Below are 19857 nucleotides of genomic sequence, written 5' to 3' on the forward strand. Positions count from 1 at the left end.
GGAGGGTATCCTGAACCAAGGTCCTGGAGGCCGGTCTTGCGGCTAGCTGCTGCACCAGCTCTCTTGCTGTTTTCCCTGGCCACACTCTGATTCCAGGGCAGCTAGGGAGAGACAGCTCTTCTTTAAAAAAAAAAAAAAAAATTACCGTGGAGATGGGTGTTTGGTGCAACGGTTAATAAGACTTGCTGTCGCTTGCCTCCATATTGGAATGCCTGGTGTCAGTGTTAGCTTCCTTCCTGGGAAGCAGGTGATGGCTTGAGGACTTGTCCCAGTCACCCACGTGGAAGAGCCAGACTGGGTTCTGGGTTCCTGACTTTGACCTGGCCCAGCCCTGACTGTTGTGGGCACGTGGAGAGTGAACCAGCAGATCAAAGATCTCTTTTTGTTCTGTCTGCCTTCCAAATAAATAGGGGAAAATGCAATTTTTCAATTTCACTTTGGAAATTTTTTTTTTTACTTAATGTGATACTTGTGTGGGGGGTGGATAATAGTGATTTTTTTTTTTTTTAGTTTCTTTTTTTGAAAGAATTGCAGAGATATAGCCAATCTTCCATCTGCTGGTTCACTCCCCAGATGGCAGCAATGACTAAGGCTGAGCTAAGCCAAAGCCAGGAGCCTCTTCCGGGTCTCCCACGCAGGTGCAGGGGCCCAAGCCCTTGGGCCGTCATCCTCCGCTGCTTTTCCAGGCCATAAGCAGGGAACTGGATCAAAAGTGGAGCATCCAGGACTCGAACCTATGCCCCTGAGAGACATCAACATCATAGGCAACAGCTTTACTCACTATGCCCCGCCCCCACTGTCAACCCCTATTGGTGGAATACCAGATCACCACCCACATAATCCTAGGAGCCAGCAGCTGGCCTTGGCATGTCCTCATCCCTGTGGGGAGCCCAGCAGCTCCTGTCTGCCAGTGTCTGTGCGTTAACTGACCCACAGTCAGCACCCACGTGCGCCACAGCCTGTTCCTTCTGCCCGTCTATGCACTAGGACCCTTCCGAGCACTGCCCAAGCATCCTCACAGACTCCCCAGGGCCCCTCCCTCCCTCCCAGGATGCCCAACACACACGCCTTCTCCTCAGGCCACTCCAGCTGGCTCTCTCTCACCAACACTGAACATCCAACCAGCCCCCTCCTCAGCCCCCCGCGGCGACCCTTCTTCAGGGAGCCGATTAGAGTCTGTGTGGTTCCCCAGGAGGCATCAGCCCTAGCCTCCCGCTGTACCCTCCACTGGCCCACCCGCCATGTGATAGGAACTTGTGTGTGGTTGAGACAGCTGGGGGATCCTGAACCCAGCCAGGGAGTAGAGATGGGGGGTCCCAATGCTGGGAGACAACCCACCTGCATGACATCCCTCAGCAGGAGTCATGCCTTGGGGTAGCCCTGTCTGGAGAAGGAGGAGGGAGGGGATGAAGGGGAGGGAGGGGAGGCAAGGAGGCCTGTGGGGCTGAAACAAGATGCCTGGGGGAAGGGTCTGCAGCCAGGGTCAGCTCAAGGAGGACCCTCAGAAATCTCTACCCCCTTGGCTGCCTGGGAGCAGGCTCTGGTCTGGCCGCTGCTGGGCCCCAGTGCGGCAAGCTCTCAGGGCCCACCCAGCTGGCGTCTGAGGGTAATGGTTGAGTGGCTAAACAGAGGAACCACAGGTGGAAGACGCAAGCTCCCAGTGGTCCGCTCAGGGTCCCACCCGGCAAGCAGGGGCGGGGCGGCGAGAGGGCCTGGCCCTCCCAGTTTCTTCCCCAGGGCAGAGAGGCAAGCTCAGAACTCAGCCCCAGCTGGTGGGGGTTCCTTCAGCACCATGAGGCAGAGCCCACGGCGCCCGCGGGGCCGGGATGGCCCCGCCCCAACATCCTGCATCCAGGCCCAGTGCTTTGACCCGCTGGTCCGCCACTGTGTGGCCTGCAGCCTCCTCCGCACACCGGAACCCAGACACGGTAAGAGAGGCCTGGAGTGGCCCTTGGAGTTCTGCCTGGTGGAGCCCCGACTTGCCCAGAACTCATGGGGACAACAGGCTCATGGGAGCCTTGTGGACAGGGCCTGGGTGGGCACCTGAGGGACCCTCACCACCGCCTCTCCTCCCCCACTCTCCTGCCCAGCCTCATCTGACCCTGCCTGCCTCAGGCCATCCTTTCTTTCAACCTCATGCCCTCCCTCCCTGTCCCCTGCACCTGCAGCGGGAGGCAGCAGCTTGGCGCCTGGGACAGCACTGCAGCCACAGGAGTCAGTGGGTGTGGGCATCGCCGAGGGGGCACTGCCCCTGCCCGGGCTGCTCTTTGGTGCCCCTGCGCTGCTGAGCTTGGTGCTGGCACTGGCCCTGGTGGCCCTGGTGACCTGGAAGCGGCGGCGGCGGCGGCCAGGAGCTCCCTTCCCCAAGGTCCAGAACCCAGCCCCAGACGGTGAGTCTGGGGGAGTCCTCACTGGGGGAGGCTTGGTGCAGACGGATGAGCCAGGGTGCCAGTGAAGGGAGGTCTGGACAGGGGAACAGGCCTGTTAAAGCAGATGGCAACGTTGCTCCCTCATGGCCAGATGAACAGGAAAATACAGGGTCCCGCCAGAAGCCCTGTTCCCAGTGACAGGATGCTGTTCTCCTGGCCCCTGGCCTTTAGCACTCCGCCTTGCCAGGCCTCTGGCCAGGCGTTTCTGTTCCTGGATGTAGTCATGTGCCACCCTCACCAGCCTTCCCCCCCTGCTCACTCACTGGGATACAAAACTCGAGTAGAAACTTCCAGAGCAAGGATTGGGAAGGGTGAGACCCAATACCAAACCTCACCCGACACCCCTCCCTACCCTCACCCCAGAGCCCCTGGATGATGTCATCATCCCCGCCCCTGGAGCCCCAGATGCCACGGCTGCCAACTCACTTGGACCCAGAGAGGAACCAGGCCCTGTGCCCCCTGGCCACAGCATCCCAGTGCCTGCCACAGAGCTGGGCTCCACCGAGCTGGTGACCACCAAAACGGCCGGTCCAGAACAGCAGTAGCACCTGGAGGGCCCCTGCAAGCGGACCCCAGCCCTTCCTTCACTCCCCCCCAGCCCCGGTTCCTGCTGCCCGGAGCCCAGGGTGGACTAGGCTTGGCCTGGGTGTGAGTAGGTTTGTCTGCACGGTTTGGGATACTCCAATTACGAGGGTTTCCTTCTAGAGTCTGCAAGGCACTGCTAAGCTAAAATGAACCTGGGGTAGAAAAGAAACGCCGAGTGGGAGGATGCTGAATTCGGAGCGGGTGTTGTGCTTCTTTAGTACGCGGATGCGAGTGGCAGCAATGAGTAACCGGCTGATGGTTTCGCTCTGGGATTGAGTACAAGCTTATTTTAAGAAATACCCGGGAACAACAAAATGAAAGGCTGTGCTGGGCTGTGCGTCAGCCCCAGGCGTAACGCAAGGCCCTTCGTGCAAGCTGGCCTAGGGGCCAGCATTGAGCTCCCACTTGGTTCCAGGCGAGCTGCCTTTTTCCCAGGGGTGCTGCAGGGGCCCAGCCTGGCCTCTCCCCAGTTCTGGACCAACCAGCACCCTCCCTGCTGGCCCTCAGACGTGGGGTCACAACTCCCACCCTAGACTCTGTCCCAGATGCTTCTGGGGAACTGGCCACAGCCTAGCCCCCCATCCCCAGGGACCGTCTCCTCCCTCCGGCCACATCCTCTCCCTGAGCTGCCCACCAGTGCTGCCTGGTAGCCCCCGCTGCCCCTCTGTCTTTCCCTCCAAGCCCAGAACTGGCCATTACCATCCAAGTCCCTGACTAGCTGGTCCCTCTTTCAGGTGCCCCTGCCCCAGGAGCCAGGTGAGCAGAGTGGGCTCCGCAGCAGCCAGCCAGCAGCAGCAGTAGGAGCCAGAAGTCTCTCTGCCCCGGGGCTCTGCCCTGGTCCTCCCCACCTCAGCCAGGACCTAGGCCTGAAGATGAAAAGGGTTGGGGAAACCCCTCCAGGGCCCAGACATGCAAACCTCAGGCACGTTACTGTCCCAGCTGAGGCCCTGGTGGGTACTGCTTTCCTGCCAGTCTTAGCATCTGGAAACCTGGGGAGGAGTGGACACAAGATTCTCCTTCCAGCCTGTGGCCCCCACAGGAGGACTGGAAGGAACTGTGGGAAATGCTGCCTCCCTCACACACCCATTCCACAGTTGAGAAAACTGAGACCCAACAAATGCAGAGCCGTTCCTTGGGGGTGGGCAGGAAGAACCAGGAGAGAGCAGTAGAGGAGTGGGTGAGGAGGGCCACAGCAGGAAGGGGTGGAGGACCCACCTTGTCCATAGCCTGGACGCCTTACCTGCCCTGCGTCAGGGCGTCCAAAAAGGGGGAAGGCTCCTGCTGTGTGTGTGTGTCTGCCTCAAGAAAATAGTGTTGTGTTTTACAAACCAAGACGTGCGTGTTGAGGACAATGAAGAGGACAGTAACCCTGGCAGGCCCCCAGGACAGGAAGGACGGTGTGCCAGGGCAGCTGATGGCCCCGTCACCCCGGGCGCTCTGTCCACACCTGCCCGGGCCCAGGTGGCATCTCGCTGTCCCAGCACTTCCCAGGGAGGCTCCAACATGTGTCCTCTGAGCATTTGGCTGTTTCCCCATCCAGCGAGTACCCTGCCAGCACGAGCCCTTGTGGGCATCGCTGATGCCAGGAGGGTCGCTGTGCCAGGTCTCCCCAAGCCAGAGCTCTGCTGCCATTGTGAGCTGCAGAGGAGCAAAGAGAAACCCAGCTCGGTACAGGGACCTGGCTCAGGGTACCCAGGGCAGTGGTGGTGGTGCTGGGCCAGCCCAGCTGCTGCCCTTCACTTTGCCTGCCCAGCACTAGGTCACTCTTCCCCTGCCCCCTTCAGGCAGTGATGCCAAGAACTACTTGTCCCCTGGGAGCCTGGCACCTGTCACCCTGGCTTGGGTCCCGCTATCCACAAAGTCCCTACACCACCCCCACTCTCAACCTGGCAGGTGGGGGCGGGGCGCCTTAAGTCTCAGTTCCCCCTGGGGCTTCCGGCAGGCCCCTTTCACTTCCTGCCGCTCGGCACCGGTGCTCAGCGAGGGAGTGGGGAGGCAGGCCTGACCCCTCACCTCCCACGGTGTCTGGTGTCTGCGGCTACAGGAGGACCCACACCGCCCCGCCCCGGGAGGCCAACAGCACCTCCAGGCCCATGGGAGTACCTGGGGCACAATGACTGGGGCTGGGAGGTAGGCAGCAGATCTGCCTGGCTGTGGCCAAGGGACAAGTGGACAAGTGTCCGAGGTCGCGGGAAAGCTAGGGCGAAGCCCTGAGGAGAAAGGGGGCTCCTGGCCCTTTCCCTAGCCATTCCCCTCTCGCGACCCCGAGGAGAGAGGGGGGGTCTGGGCCTTTTGCTGGGGAAGCTGAGTGGTTCCAGGGCCCATCTCCCACAGCTTCCAAGCTGCCCGCCATCCCGCAAGGCTCCCCGTGCAGTTAACGCGCTCAACGCTGTGCGTGCCTTGGGGGACAGGGCTGAAGGACCCCAAGCCACCTAACGGTGGAAGGGTGAGGCCAGGGGTGCAAGGTCTTGACCTTGGAGTCCCCGCCCCAACCCTAACCCCCATGTATGTGGTGTCAGGGTTGGGGGTGAGAGGCGTTATTCAGGCTGAGGAGGACGCATTTACAGGGAGGCGTGCCTGGGACTTTTCTGAAGCCTGAACCTCTGTTCCCTGTCCCCGCACTCCCCATGTGACCTCGGGAGCCCAGGGGCCCCTCCTTCCCAGAGGCAGCTGGGGCCTGTCACCTTCACAGTCAGGAGACAAAGGCAGCGGGGGCCACTCCACAGACCCCCTTCTGGGGCTGGAGGCACTGGCTCTCCAGGGAGTCCTGGGTCCTCCCACCCCTGCTTCTAGCGTGATGTCCCTCCACACAGAGGGAGGGTCCTTTAGTGAGCCTGGGCTGGCACTGACACCCACAGTGGTCCCGTTTCCAGCCCACGTAGGGATCAGGGCTGCCCAGGTCAGGTGTAGGCACTCCCTCTGGGGTAGGAAGCGCTGCTCTGGATTCGGACTGGTCCAGCCCAGGCTGTCTCCCCTGTGCCTAGGAGCCCCCAGGACACCCAGCCTTCCACAGCTGGAGCCAGGTGCCAGCAAGGGCTTGTGGTCACAACCACACAGACACACACAGACACGCGTGTCCACAGAACCGCACGGGAGGAGTGCTGGCACCCGGAGCTGGAGGCGGGGTGGTGCCCTTCAGGCACGGCTCATCTCCTCTGCCCGCCCTGCCGGGCTTGCTGCAGATGCCAGGGGTTATTTTAAGCCTGGATCGATGGATGATTTTCAGTGATACAGGCCCGGCGGGGGACGGGCAGAAGACACAAGGGGCAGGTGCACTGGAGCCTGGCTGTCCCAGGCAGAGGGGTCCCTCCCCCGCCGGCTGCATCCCTAGCTCCCCTCACCAGCACGTGGCCAGGCACCAGGGGCCTAGTGGAGGGACTTGGCCAATTGCTCCCCATCCTGAAGACCAAGTGGCCATTTGGAGAGGGCACCTAGTGCCTGGCTGAGGCCCAGAGGATGTGGGCACCTGTGGTTGCTGGCTAGCCACTGAATCGGACTGAGATGCAACCGGAAGCTGGGGGTCGGGGTAGGCGAGAAGGGCTGGAATTCAACTCCATCGTTGGACAGATGGCCACCACGATGCACAGACATTTGCAGGGAGCCAACATGAGGCCCCGTGCCAGGACAGTGGAGTCAAGAGGGAGCTTGGGGTCTACTTCCAGACCCAGTAGAGTGACCCTACCCAGGAAAAGGCCACAGTTCGGAGGGGACAGGGATGAGGTCGGTAAGCCAGCAATGGGGGGGCACAGGAGACATGACCCTAGCAACCCCAAGTGCAGCAGACAAGAGAGGCCCCTCATCCAGAACAGCAGGTTGTGTCTGGTTTCCAGGACCCCCTGCCCCACCCCCAAGGGAGCCCCAGGGGCAGCGGAAGACGATGGTGGAGCTGTCACCCCCAGAGGCGAGGCTGTGGAGTTCTGAGCAGAATAATAGTGTGACGGCTGGAAGGACAATTGCAAGTCGGGGAGTTGCCAAAGACCCCAGCTCTGGGGTGATGTCAGGTGTGCCAGCGAGCTGGCTCTGGTGATGGGATTAAAGCAATCGCCTCAGCTGGCCGTGTCTCTAGAACCAATGGAAGTATTTTGGTGGGCTGGGGTCTTTGAGCTGGAAGGATCTGGGGAGCAGTCTGTTTTCAGTCATCGGGATCCGCAAAGGGCTACTGTGGGCACAGGACATCGTTGGGGTCCCTGCCTGGGTCACAGACACGTGAATTGGCCTGCCACCCTCCTGGCAGGCTGTGGGAGGCGTGATCCTCCTTGGCATGCAAATCCTGCACTGGGAAGCAGATCTGTCTTGGAGGCGGGAGGGTGCTGAGTGGAGCCAGTTCTTGATCTTAGAGAACCGGAGGAAGGAGGGTGGGCTCGCTGGCTGGCTGACCCAGTAAGCACCGTGGTGGCTAGGGCGTCCCTAATACTCTGGACCCGGGGCGTCCTTGGGGATGAGGAGGGGGCTTGGAAGGACGGGCCTGCCTTCCTCTTCTCGGCCTGGCCACAGCTGGGAGGGCAGCAGGTAGTTGGAAGGCACTGACCAGGCCGCGGACATCACCCCGGGCAGGAGGGGGGGGTCATCCTGGGGACCCCAGGTCAAAGTCCAGAAGGTTCTGGTACCCAGGCGTGCACCCTAGGGGTCACCCTGCGCCAGGCCGCGCAGAGGAGACCCAGATTCCGGTCTCTGCAGCGGCAGGGCCGAGGTTTCCCTCCCATTTGGCTGGCGGGAAAACGGAGGCGCAGAGAGGAAGGGTTCTTCGGTATAGAGACGCCGGGAAGCAGAAGGCGGCTTTGACTCTCCTGGCGGAGCCCACTGCACCTGTAAAACGAGGGATGCGGGTCGTGGGCTCCAGACCTCAGGTCGCAGCTTTCTAAGCCTTTGGCGGAAGCCACCGAGCGCCCTGAGTGCCCAGATCCTGGGGCTGTTTTTTCTGGAGGGTGTGGAGGGAGAAGGTCCCCAGCGGGGCCTGTGGCCCCGCCGCGCCCCTCCCGCCCCTCGCGGCGGCTGCGCTCCGCCCCCGGCTCTGCCTCCCGCCGCCCGCCCTCTTCCCGCGCTCCCGCCCCCGCCCGAGCCCGAGCCCGCGCCGGAGCCGGAGCCGGAGCGCGGGCAGCACGGAGCGGGCAGGCGGCAAGGCAGCGGCGTCCCGGGAGTCCCCGACCCCGGGGTGGGGACTCGCACACGCTCCTGAGCCAGAAGTCAGGACCGCGCGCACAGGCAAGGAACTGCCGCCCGGCTCGGGCAAGTCTCCGCGCGCGGACTGGCCAGCTTGGGTCCGAGGTGAGCCCCCTGCGGGCGACGCACCCACTGGACTTGGGGTCCGCCAGAAGACGGAGATAACGACCAAGGACCGCGTCCGCTGGGACGTAGCGCCTCGGCAGCGGGGCCAGGGCGATCCCCGAGGGTACGAAGGAGCCGGACTGGAGGGAGCCGCCGCGCTGGATCATGCGCGGGGCACAGTAGAGGAGGCGCGGGCTCGATGGAGCGGGCAGGGACGCCGGGGCTCCGGCTTGCGCTCGGTCTGGCGTTGCCGCTGCTGCTGGCGCGGCCGCCGTCGGGCCGCGCGGGGGCCCCCGAGGCGCCGGAGCCCGAGGCGCCGGGCACAGCGGCCCCGGTTGGGGGCGACCGCTGCCGCGGCTACTACGACGTGATGGGCCAGTGGGACCCGCCTTTCAACTGCAGCTCAGGCGCCTACAGCTTTTGCTGCGGCACGTGCGGCTACCGCTTCTGCTGCCACGACGGGCCGCGGCGCCTGGACCAGAGCCGCTGCTCCAACTACGACACGCCCGCCTGGGTGCAGACCGGCCGGCCGCCTGCCCGCGCCCGCGACACCGCCGCGCCCCGGGACCCGGCCCGCGAGCGCAGCCACACCGCCGTCTACGCAGTTTGCGGCGTCGCTGCGCTGCTCGTGCTGGTCGGCATCGGAGTGCGCCTGGGCCTGGAACGGGCGCACAGCCCGCGCGCCCGGCGCACGGTGACCAGGTGAGCGCGCCCCGGCCGGGGAGGCGACCCGACGGCCCCCCACGGCCCGCGGAGTGCCCCCCTCCTCCTCGCCGTTTCTGGAAGGAAGCGTTGTTATTCCCTCTTTCCCACCCTCCACCTTGCAGACACCTGATCCGATGCTGTCTCCCCTTGACCTTCCAGCGTAGCTGGGGACAGGGCCGCCCTCCCCGTCCCGTGGCCTTCTCCGCAGAGCCCCGAGGGGCTGGCTGGCTGTACCAAGGGCATAAGCTTGAGACCCAGAGGAGCGAGCCTGGGGGCCCAAGCCTCCCTGGCCACAGGCACGCTGGGCATCTTGGGACTAGAAAGGGGACCGGCCCTCAGGCCCTTGGTTGTCCTGGCTCCCTCCCCTCCTCCTTTTCTCTCCCATCAGCTCTGATCCGTCTGCCCCCAAACCCAGGCTGTGACTCAGGCCTGCCCTCCCTCCCTGGGGTTTCTGATCTCCCATACTTGCAACCCCCAAGCCCTTAATGGTCTCAGGGTGGCTAAGACCAGGGCAGGTGCCAGCTGAGTTCTGAGCTGGGGGCTGGACCAGGCCTTAAGCGGGGGAGGATGTGTCCATGTCCTGCTCCTGGCACTCCCCCTCAGGTGCCTGCAGCAGCCATGTGCCCCTTCAGTCACAAGGGGGGAAGACATGGGGTATGCAGGCTGCTGACCCCATGAGAAATGACCAGAAGAAGCCCCCACGACCCAGTGGCCAAGGCCTTGGGTGGGTGTGAGGCTTCGCTGGCACTCGGGCACCCCTAGAGCTCCACGCCACTCAGCACAGGGCGCCTTTGTGATGGGTCTCTTAGTCTGGCTGCTGCAAGCCGCAGGGGTGTGGGCTCCTGAATTTGGGGCCCTTCTGTTGGGTGAAGGTGGTAGGGAACAGGATGGCTAGGAGGGGCCACAGTGCTTGAGGGCTGGTTTCCCTGGAGGGTTGGTTTCTTGGGGAAGTGCTGACCGCACTTCTGTGTGGCCTGGGCCAGCGCCAATGCCGCCCTGCCTGGGCTCCCCAGGCCCATGTGCCCTGACCTCCTTGTCCCGGCTTGGGAGGACTCAGGCTCATGTGTGGTGTGTTCTGAGCCCCTGCCCAGCCCCCAAGTCTCACCTTCAACTCTGCCACGTATGTGCTGATGGCCAATGGCCAGGGAGGTTTCTCAGGTGGCTTGGGGAAAGGGGATGCCATGGTCGACCCCCAGAGAAAGCTTGTGCCAAGGCCCAGTGGCATGCTTGCCGGTCATGTGGGAGAGTGGGGCGGGCAACCCTTGCCTAGAGAGGAGACCCTCAGCCGCACCTCAGCCTCCCCAGCATCTGTCTCCTCAGGCCAGCGGGCCTCCCAGTGAATCAGCCTTTGATGGCCCCAGCCCCCCGGAGGGGAGGGTCAGGCCGAGTCAGAAAAATCATGTGTTCTGGGAGCTGCAGGCAGCTGGGCTGAGGGCTGGGGTTGCTCTGTGTGGCAAAGCTCAGGCTGACAGTCACAGCTGGGTGGGGGCTGGGTGTCCGGAACCCAAGATCACACAGCCTTTTGGGTGGGCTCCCTCCCGTCATGTCTGCCTTCCATGCCTGTGCAGACAGTCATGCCACCGCAGCCCCCCCTACCCACAGGGAGACCAGGTAAAGGGGCTTCCTGGAGGAGGAGGCGGGAGAAGGCGGAGGAAGAGGGCGGAGCAGATAGAAGAGACTCACCTGGTCAGAGGCTTGTGGATGAGGGCTCTGGGAAGGCGAGAAAAGGGACCCTCAGCCCTGCTCAGCCCTGGCTGGAGTGGGGTGCAGGGGAGTGGGGCTAATGGGATAGGGGTGAGGTGGGTCACCCAGGAGCTTTCCAAGGCTCCACAGAGAGCTGGAGCAGGCTGCCGCTCACCACTCTGTCCCCACAGGACACTGACAGAACTTCTGAAGCAGCCAGGTCCCCAGGAGCCACTGCCTCCACCCCTGGGCCCGCCTCTGGGGAGCTGTGTCCAGGTGCAGATGGGAGACAGCCTTCCCCGGAGTTCTGCCCACGACAGCACAGGTGGGCACCTGCTGATCTGCTGCAGAGGACGGGAGGGGCACCATGAGGGCAGGAGTTGGCCCCTCTGCTGCTGAGGCTCTGCACTGCCTGTCCCTGTAGGTGTGGGTGTGGGTGGCAGCTGCTCCTTTGACATGGACTCCTCGGGGACATTCCCGGGGTCACTGGGCTGCCGGGGCAGGGTTTGCAGCCACCGTTCTCTGGGATGAGTTTGGGTGTGAGCCACTGCTCCCACCCCTGTGGGGAGTGGTCCTGGTGGCACCGCGGCACCCCTCGGGGCTGGCTGTTATGGGCCACAGGGTTTGTGCCAGGTGCTGGGACTTCTGAAGGTGGACCGAGCTCAGTCTGGCCAGGAGAGCGCAGCTCCCTCCCCGCAGCTGGGGAGGGGACTGCTCAAGCAGATCACTCGGCCTGGCCAGGCCCCTCTCACCACCGCCCCTCCTCCTCCTGCAGACAAGAACCGCCTCAACAACGCACCCCTGGGGTCTGCTACCCCGGGACCCCCACGCGGCCCCCGGCTGCAGCTGGACTACGCCAAATATGCCAAGGTCACAGGTGAGTGGTCCGGCCTGTGCGTGGGGCGGGGGCGGACGAGCAAATTCCCACGAGGCTTGCCTAATCCGAGCTCCCGTATGGCACCCTCTAGCCTGACCCGGCCCCTTGGCTTCCCCGCTCGGGTGTGCTGACCCCTGGCTGGTGCTGTCCCCACAGAGACCACCTCGCAGGACTTCTACCAGCGTTTTCCCGCACGGGAGCAGGCTCCGCGGACGCTTCCGGCGCGGGCTCCGCGGCCACCGGAGGACCTGCCCGCTCGGCTGGACGCCTGCCCCTGGGCCCCGCCGGGCTACGCGCCCCCTGTCGTCCCGGCTCCTTCGGGCCCCTACGTGGCCTGGACCGCGGGCCGCGCCCGGCCCTGCCCGCGCGGCCACCTGGCCGTGCAGGCCTCCTCCGCGGCCCGGCGGCCGGGCCATGCCCCTCGGCGCCACTTCAGCGTGGAGAAGCTGCCTGAAGCCTTGGGCCCGCAGCCTCCTGGCCTTTACAGCGGTGCGAGCCGCGGCCCGAGGCACCTGAGCACCAACAGCAAATCCGAGGTCACCGTGTGAAGCGGCCGCTGGACGTCCCTGGGAGGTGTCGCCCAAGCCGGCATGTGCCTGGTCCAGGGCTGGCCGGCCCCGCCGTCTGCCCGTACTGGACCGGGGACCTTGGAGCCTGCAAGGCCGGGAATGGACGCGCCCGTGGCTGTGTCTGTGGAGCTGCCAGGCCTGGCACCTCGTGTAAATAAAACCTGGGACAAAGTTCCCGCCCCTAAAATAATGGAGCCTCGGCTTGGCTTGGAAGAGACCCTGGTGGCGGCTTGGTCACCTGGTGGACAGACGGTCGTGCAGGCAGAGGCACAGCATGCCGGGAGTGGAGGACTCTCCCGGGCTGGAGGCCAGGGATAGGAGCCAGAAGAGGCTAGTGCCCACACCAGTGGGGGCCTCGGCAGGGGCAGCGAGGTTGGGCTCCTGAGGGTCAGGGCTGTTGGTCCAAGGCCCTGTGGGGGGACCCCATGCCCCAGCCCGTCGGCGGTCAGTGGAACCTGGCAAGATCCCAGGGACAGTTTGGCCATGGCCTGGCGCTGCAGGCTGCTTGCCCAGCCTCTCCACCCAGGAGCGTGGGTCAGGTGCTCAGAAGTAGGGGAGCCCCTAGGAGATGTTCCTGGGGTGAAGGGGCATGTGAGGATATGGAGCACAGGCCCTGGTGTGCCCCTCCCAGCCACACATCCTGCTCGGACCCTCGGGATCTGATGGTGGCCCAGGCTAGCCACCCGTGTGCGTCTTCCATGGGCTCCTGTTGGCCAGGTACCACATGGGGCTGTGGTTTGACCCTGCCTGGGGCACCTGGGGGCTGCAGCGTGACCTTGCTCAGGGTGACAGGCTCTGGTCTGCCCACAGCCCCGTGGGGGTGTGTCTTCTTAGGAGGGTCCCTGTCACCAGGTTCTGTCCCCTACTGATGGCCGGGATGCCCTGGACACCCCCAAATTCTCACCTGTTGGATCCCCCCTCCCCAACCCCCACCTCTTCTTGAAGGCTCCTGAGGAACCAGGACCTAGACACCCCAGGACCTGGCAGGGAGGTGGGGGTGGGGACCCTGGCCCTTTCCTGCAGCTGTGGAGAGAGCCGGGGGAGGGAGGTGGGTGCTGAGTCACAGAGCCTGCTGAGACAAAGGATCAGGCTCCTGGGCACACAGGCCACCCACACCCACCTGCCCTGGTGACGCAGGCCCTCTATGGGTGTGCAGGAGGGGAGCCCAAGAGCCCTGGGTCTCTGTCTCACTCGAGCCAAGCTGGGTCATGTATTGTGGCCATCACAAGAGATGCTGCCATGATTGGACAGGTACAGCTGCAGCTGAAGGTGGCCAGGCGGGAAGGATGGGGGGCCAGGCTCACTGCCTGCTCTGCTCTGACCAGGCCCGGGTCTCCGCCTCCTGACTTGTGGCCACGCCCCTAGCTTCTGGAGCAAAGCCTGCTGCCAACCTCTTGAAGTGCACCTGCTGTCAGCAGCCACCTGTTTAGTTCAAGACAGGCACCAGCAACCCCCTTCTGCACATGAGGAAGGAGAGGCTGAAGGGTGACCCAGCTGGGCAGTACCCACTTAGGGGGTCTACAGCCCAAGTCCCAAAGCATCCAGCCAGCACCATGCTGGGGCCTTGGCCACCTGCTGCAGTGCCACAGTCCTTTTGTCCCAGCTCCTTGCCTGGCTGCATGCACATGGCAGGCACTGAGGGAGGGGGCTGGGTTCCCAGGAGGGGGCCTCTCAGCGGGCCCCGGGAGTGGGAGCTGCCCCCCATACCTGGTCTGTCCCCACAGCGGTCACACTACAGACCCTCACACACACCTTGTGCTGGGTGGTTGCAGTCTGTTTATTGAGTAACCTGTCTGGGACATGGTGAGTGAGGTGACATTGAGGAAGCCACAGGTGTAGCCTGTTTCTGTGAAAAACCCGCCCCAACCCCATACAATAGCGAGAAAAGGCAAGTACACTCACACGCACACAACATGGCCCCGCACAGGAGTAAAAAAAAAAATTGTGGGACAAGGGTAGACCCAGTCTGCGTGCCCCATCACAGGGGCCTCTGAGTCGTGCACCCCCAATCTGCCCTGGGCCTCCTGCCCCAGGCAGCTGCAGGTCACTGCCCAGGGCCCACCTCAAGGAGGCACTGGTCCCGGCCACACTGGCTAGTTTTCAGGTCCGAAACATCCATGGAGGTAGGCGCTGGGGCAGTCAGGAGGCCCCTGTCCCAGCGGTGGCTTCCCCCTTCCTCACCCGAGCCCACCCTGAGCTGGGGCCAACAGCCCAAGGGTGGGAGGGGACATGGGAAGGAACAGGACAATTAAATAATATACCGTTTATTAAAAAAATTAAAAAATAATGCCAACACAATTTCATCCATCTTCGGGCCTGCCCCATCTCCCCCAGCTTGCCTGCTGTCCATGAGACAGGACAAGGCATGGAGCACCCAGGTGTATGTGTGTTGCAGAAATGAACCATTGTAGCCACTTTGCCCAAGCACGCACTAGATATAAAAACCTTTGTATAAAATGGGGAGGCGCATGGCGGGCATGGAGACCCCCGCCCTCCCTCGCAGGCAACGACAGGGGATGGGTTTTCGAGGCAGCCTGGGCCACCACCTGCTTCCCCATAGGATGCCCAGTTCCTACCTCGTGGGAAGTTGTGGACAGCAGCAGTGCCCGGGGCACACTGGCCTGACATGACCCGAAGGCCTTGGGTGCTGACGGCTCAAAGTGGGAGGCCCGTCCCTGCAGCCCTCGGCATGGTGGGGGACAGGGACAGATGGGGCACCCGGGAGGGGTGGACATAGAGATGGAAGGTGGTAGCCGGGCCGGGCGGTCAGGAGGCGGCAATGGCAGTGCCCCCGCCCAGCTTGACAATCATCTGCTGGCAGTCGGTGCAGGAGCGTCGGTCGCCCACCTTCTCCAGGGTGCGGGCAGCCTCAGCCAATAGTACTGCCCGCTGGCCCGGGGAGGAGAGGAAGGAGAGGGGCAGGTGACGGCAGGCCAGTAGGATGGCGGTGGCCCGTTCTCGCTGGCCGGGCCAAGTATCCACGTCTCCTACAGGAGTGAAGACGTGGGCATGAGTGGAGGAGAGCTGGCAGGAGATGGGTCATGCCCAGGGCTTCCTGTGGGCTCATTTATTTGGTGGCTCATGGCACCACCAGCCTCTCCACTAATGTTTGTTGGTGCTCGACTTCCACCAGGGTGACCAGGTGCACTCACCATGCTTGGTGCCCTGGGGACTGCGGCGTCGCAGGCTGTGCTCCAGCAGCTGGTGTGTGCGGGTAGGGCTGGCACCGGCCATCAGGCGCACAGTGGCTTCATGCAGAAACACCTGGGGCAGCACAGGAAGACACAGTCCAGTCCCAGGTCCTCACTCCCCACATCCCAGTGAGCACTCCCTGAGCTCCCTGCCTTGCCCTGTGCTGGATACCAGTCCCACTGTACCCGAGATAACCCAGAGCCTGGCCATGTCAAGCTGCAGTGGTAGGCCTGAGCTAGGTTCCTGATTGGCCAACTCCATGACCACCTGCTGGGCTCTGGGCCTCACCTTGCGGTAGGCTGGCCGGAAGTTGTGTGCCAGTCGGCGCAGGCTACCCAGGTCCCGCTGGAAGCCTGCCAGCTCGGTGCCTGAAGCATGGTAGGTCTCACCCAAGGCCTGGCTAGCGCTGGCCTGCTTCTGCCAGAGGGTCGTCCGCAGTGACAGCAGCAGGTCGCACGTGAGCAGCTGGAACACCTGGGCAAGTCATAGGATGGGGACAAGTGATGCGCTGGCCCTAGGAGAAGGGTCCCAGTCCTGGCAGGCCCGCCCCAGCCCACGCGTGGCAGCCCTAGGAGGAAGGCAGATGCCTGGAGCCTGGGAAATGCCTGCCAGGGAGGCAGGATGGGAATGGGGCAGATCATGCACTCTGAAGGCCAGGTTCCCGCTTCCTGGGAGGCCCCCCAGGCCCGAGGCCGAGACACCAGAGAGCCTGTAGCCTCCCCTGTGAGGAGCAGAGGCCTGGGACGGTAGAGGCACATGTGGCGCGGTGCTCGGCTACGGGGCTGACGGAGACCTGAATTCTGCCCTGGTCCTGCTCTGCAGTGGGCACAGCAGTGGGTGCGGAACCCTGGCATGCAGCCTGTCCCCTAAGCCAGTTTCCTCGTCCACATGATGGATCCATGTGTGAGTGGGACAGGATTCAGCAACTGTGTCAGGCTGCCCACCTGCCCCCCACGGCATGGGCCAAGTCGGGTGGAGACAGGAGCTCCCAGCCACTGCTCGCCACCTCAGTCCTGCCTGGCCTCGCCTCAAGGCAGTGGCCTATGGAGAAAGCTTTGCCACCCCTTTGCCATGCTGGCTTCTGGCTGCTGATGGACACAACAGCTGCAGGCCAGCACTCAACTCTGGGCTCCCTGGACACAGGTGATGGGGTTCTCTCTGGGAGACTTGTCTGGGGAAGGCCACAAGGACACCTACCAGCCTCTGCTTGGGCCCGACACGCCCACTGTCAGACCGGCACACCCTGGGGCCTCCACAGCGTCCAGGCCCACTAAGCCTTTGTGCCCAGACCCGGGCTCTCAGAGCCTGGCACTCTGGGTCACTCCTTGTCCTTCTTGTCTGGAACTCAGCAGAGCGGACAATGCTTACTCCCACCCCTGCCACTGCCCTCTGGTCTGGCTGGCCCCAGGGACCCAACAGTGGCAACAGTGCCCTCTAACCAGGATGCCCACCCAGGGCAAGGGTCTGCAGTGGGTGTTCGAGGGCCAGACAGGCCTCTGGGATGCACTGGGGCGGGTGTCCGAGGCCCAGACAGGCCTCTGGGATGCACTGGGGCGGGTGTCCGAGGCCCAGACAGGCCTCTGGGATGCACTGGGGCGGGTGTCCGAGGCCCAGACAGGCCTCTGGGATGCACTGGGGCGGGTGTCCGAGGGCCAGACAGGCCTCTGGGATGCACTGTGGAAACATTGCACGGTTACCGCCAGAACATGCAATGCAACTACAATGCACCGCAGCTGCCCGCCAGGAGGGGGCACTAGCCACGCGGGTGCCGGGCTGGCTCAGGCTGTGACATGTCTAGGGGGTAAGAGGCCCATTGGAGATCCAAGAGCCCAGGAGGCAATGCAAGCTGCTTGGGGTGCAGCATCCTGTCCCAGCTACTTCATTTCCCATTTAGCTCCCTGCTAAAGCACTTGGGAAGGAAGCAGAGGATGGCCCAAGTCCCTGGGCTCCTGAACCCACAGGGGAGAAGCTCCTGGCTTGGGATCAGCTCAGCTCCAACCACTACAGCCATTTGGGGAGTGAACCAGCAGATGGAAGAGCTCTCTCTGTAACTCTGTAAATCTGCCTTCCAAATAAATAAAATAAATGTTAAAGCAAACAAAACAAAACAAAATGCTGTCTGGAGCAGAGATGGAGCCCTGGTTAGCTGGGGGAAGGTTCTGGAGAGAGACTTGTGCCCATCTCGTCCACATTCTGAGAGAGGGGTCGCACCAGGGCCCTCCCCGAGGGGTCAGCTGAGCCCACTCACGTGGCTGAGGCCTGGCTCGGGGGCGGCCCCGCTGACGTTGAGGCTGTTCCACAGGTGGCCACTGGCCCGCTCGCAATGGCAGAAGGAGGTTTGCTGCCCGTCGGCCTTCCCCGGGAGCGAGGCGTGCAGGGCTCTGCAGGCGTGGAACACAGCCTTCACCAGTGGGCTCCTGCAATCGTGGCAAGGACAGGCAGGTCAGAGCAGCTGGAGCCAGGGGAGCCAGGGACTGTCACCCCCATGCCACCGTGACGCGTGGCTGACCGGCTCCCCACCCCGCAGCACCTCCTTCGCCCAGGATGACTCAGCCCTGGAGACCCCGCTGGTGTGGAAGGTATGTACCGGTCAGTGCAGTGACAATGGACTTGGGACATCAGACTCATGCTTCACACATGAGAACCCATCCCCTCTGCACTCTCCTAGGTGCCTGGTGGCCTTGGAGGCCCCATGAGCTCCTGGTTCACATGAGGGAAGGGGGTGCCCTCTGTCCTCGTCTCCCAGCTCCCGACTCATCCCCCCGGCATGGCTGCACTGACCCACTACCCACCCAACCCACAAGGCCATGTCGCTCACGTACTCAGTCACTTCCAGGGCCTTGGGAATGCGCTCCAGTTGGGTGAAGTGGGAACGCACAGCTGCATCGTCTCCCCGGAGCCAGCTGATGGCCATGGTGACAGCGGCTGCCCACCACCGGCAGACGAGGTCAGGGCCTGGAGGGGACAGTGCGGACTGCAGCCTCATCCTGCCATGTATAACCCGCTGCAGCAGTCCAGTGGCTTGGAGACATTGCTGCCAGTGAACACGTGCTGGCCCCCAGAGGCATGCATCATGACACTGGCCCCTTGGGCTTCTGTGAGGACGCTGCCAGGCTGGGGTGTTCTTCCCAGGGACGGGCACAGCAGGAGGCAGGGGATGGGCCCAGAAGTGCAGGTGCCCAGTTGGAAGCCCCTTCAGCAGCCCAGGGGGCATCGAGCACGGGGGTCTGCCTGTGACCACCCCAGACCCTAGGGACAGAGGGGACCACCTGAAGACCACATGGCCGCCTGGGGCGCTCACCCAGGGCTGACTGCAGTACTGAGCTGCTGGAGAAAGGTGGGGTCGTTGGCCCCACTGAGTCCAGGAGGGAGTGCAGCAACCGGAGGTACTCCAGAGCACCGGAGAACTCACTAGAACAGAAGGAAGGACCACTGATCCACCACCGAGTCCATCCCCTCAGCCCAGTGCCCTCCCCTCCCAGGCTCAGCCACTGTTGCCCTCTCTCCACGACTTAGGCCACATAGTGGGCGCTGTGCAGGAGCACAGGGAAGAGCCAGGCACCACGAGGCACCCTGGTGTGGGATGGGATCTGCCTTCTGACACACCACCCCCACTCCTCAGCTCAACAAGAATACACCCATGAGCTTTGCGACCTGCCTCATGAATGGGCAGAAAGGTACGAACTCAGAGCACAAAGCAATGGGCAGGTGGTGTGTCCCATGGGCTCTCATTGTGAGGACCTCATGTCCAGTGCCACACAAGTTCTGACCATGCTTCGGGGGGGTGCAGCCTGGGACCGTTACCAGCTGTCTTCCTCCTGCTCTCCCGGCTTCCTCTTGGCCTGTGGCTTCACCAGGGCCTCTACGGCTTGTTCCAGCAGGTTCTTGCAAAAGGCCTGGTGGACCTGGGCAATGGGGTCAGCTGAGGAAGAGGCAAGAAGCACCCACGTCACCTAGCAGCTCATTGTGTCTCTACAGCAAAAACAGGATGTGGAGCAGAACCCAAGGAAAGGCGATGCCCTGGAAACCCCAGAACTGCCCCACTCAGCAGTGGCCACCAGTGCTCAGAGTATACATGAAGGTCACGTGGGGCGGCAGTGGCCACAGGCCTCACCAGGGAAGGTTGGCAGCTACCCTGTCTCAGGGCCGGGGTGGGGATGGCTGCTGTGTTCAGCACAGTGGAAAACTAGTCAGTCCTGTGCTTGTCCAGAGCCTCGCCCTGGGACCCGGAACCACCCACCTGGACGGGTCAGAGCATGGGCCTCACGATATTGTGGCTGTGCCCTCCCGCTGGCAGGCCCTAACCAGAGCTGGCAGCTGTTCCCCTCCTTCCCGTGGGGGAGACACAGAGGCCTCAGTGTGATTAAGCAGGATGAGGGACACCTCAGCACAACTTCCGGGCATGAGGCACAGAAGCTGGGGCAGCGGGAGTTGGCCGTGGACACCTCCACATGCTCCCGTGGATCCTAACAAGCACTGAAGTCAGACTGAGACAGGACAGTGCCTGTCACGTCTGACGCTCCGCAGGGCTTGTGGGAAAGTGGTGCCGGGT

The 19857-nt window shown here is 63.3% G+C and overlaps 3 protein-coding genes across 3 annotated transcripts in view; 2 read left to right on the forward strand and 1 right to left on the reverse strand.

Annotated features, from left to right (window-relative positions):
• Positions 1–1740: 1740 nt before the first annotated feature.
• TNFRSF13C (TNF receptor superfamily member 13C) lies at positions 1741–3011 on the forward strand. Its single transcript, XM_058673557.1, has 3 exons — positions 1741–1928; positions 2169–2390; positions 2793–3011. Exons 1-3 carry the CDS (start codon positions 1793–1795, stop codon positions 2972–2974), a joined length of 540 nt encoding a protein of 179 aa, XP_058529540.1. The 5' UTR covers positions 1741–1792; the 3' UTR covers positions 2975–3011.
• Positions 3012–8312: 5301 nt separating this feature from the next.
• Positions 8313–12385, forward strand: SHISA8 (shisa family member 8). Its single transcript, XM_004589730.2, has 4 exons — positions 8313–8981; positions 10859–10992; positions 11443–11544; positions 11701–12385. The coding sequence occupies exons 1-4, from the start codon at positions 8479–8481 to the stop codon at positions 12090–12092; spliced, it is 1131 nt and encodes a 376-aa protein (XP_004589787.2). The 5' UTR covers positions 8313–8478; the 3' UTR covers positions 12093–12385.
• A 1976-nt stretch (positions 12386–14361) lies between these two features.
• SREBF2 (sterol regulatory element binding transcription factor 2) overlaps positions 14362–19857 on the reverse strand; it is a 42552-nt gene continuing 37056 nt past the window's right edge. Inside the window, exons 13-19 of the mRNA XM_058673115.1 lie at positions 19110–19227; positions 18607–18716; positions 18128–18260; positions 17554–17722; positions 15594–15779; positions 15266–15377; positions 14362–15100 (exon numbers count right to left, since the gene is read on the reverse strand). Coding sequence (XP_058529098.1) covers positions 14880–15100; positions 15266–15377; positions 15594–15779; positions 17554–17722; positions 18128–18260; positions 18607–18716; positions 19110–19227 — 1049 coding nt within the window. The 3' untranslated portion in view covers positions 14362–14879. The remainder of the gene's footprint in view (positions 15101–15265; positions 15378–15593; positions 15780–17553; positions 17723–18127; positions 18261–18606; positions 18717–19109; positions 19228–19857) is intronic.

This window comes from Ochotona princeps, chromosome 15 (assembly GCF_030435755.1).
Source record: "Ochotona princeps isolate mOchPri1 chromosome 15, mOchPri1.hap1, whole genome shotgun sequence".
Classification (NCBI taxonomy): Eukaryota; Metazoa; Chordata; class Mammalia; order Lagomorpha; family Ochotonidae; genus Ochotona; species Ochotona princeps.

Coding starts and splice junctions, on each gene's coding strand:
- TNFRSF13C (XM_058673557.1), top strand. CDS start 1,793: ATGAGGCAGAGCCCACGGCGCCCGCGGGGCCGGGATGGCCCCGCCCCA. Junction 1,929..2,168: donor CACACCGGAACCCAGACACG/GTAAGAGAGGCC, acceptor CTGCACCTGCAG/CGGGAGGCAGCAGCTTGGCG. Junction 2,391..2,792: donor CCAGAACCCAGCCCCAGACG/GTGAGTCTGGGG, acceptor CCCTCACCCCAG/AGCCCCTGGATGATGTCATC.
- SHISA8 (XM_004589730.2), top strand. CDS start 8,479: ATGGAGCGGGCAGGGACGCCGGGGCTCCGGCTTGCGCTCGGTCTGGCG. Junction 10,993..11,442: donor TTCTGCCCACGACAGCACAG/GTGGGCACCTGC, acceptor CTCCTCCTGCAG/ACAAGAACCGCCTCAACAAC. Junction 11,545..11,700: donor CAAATATGCCAAGGTCACAG/GTGAGTGGTCCG, acceptor CTGTCCCCACAG/AGACCACCTCGCAGGACTTC.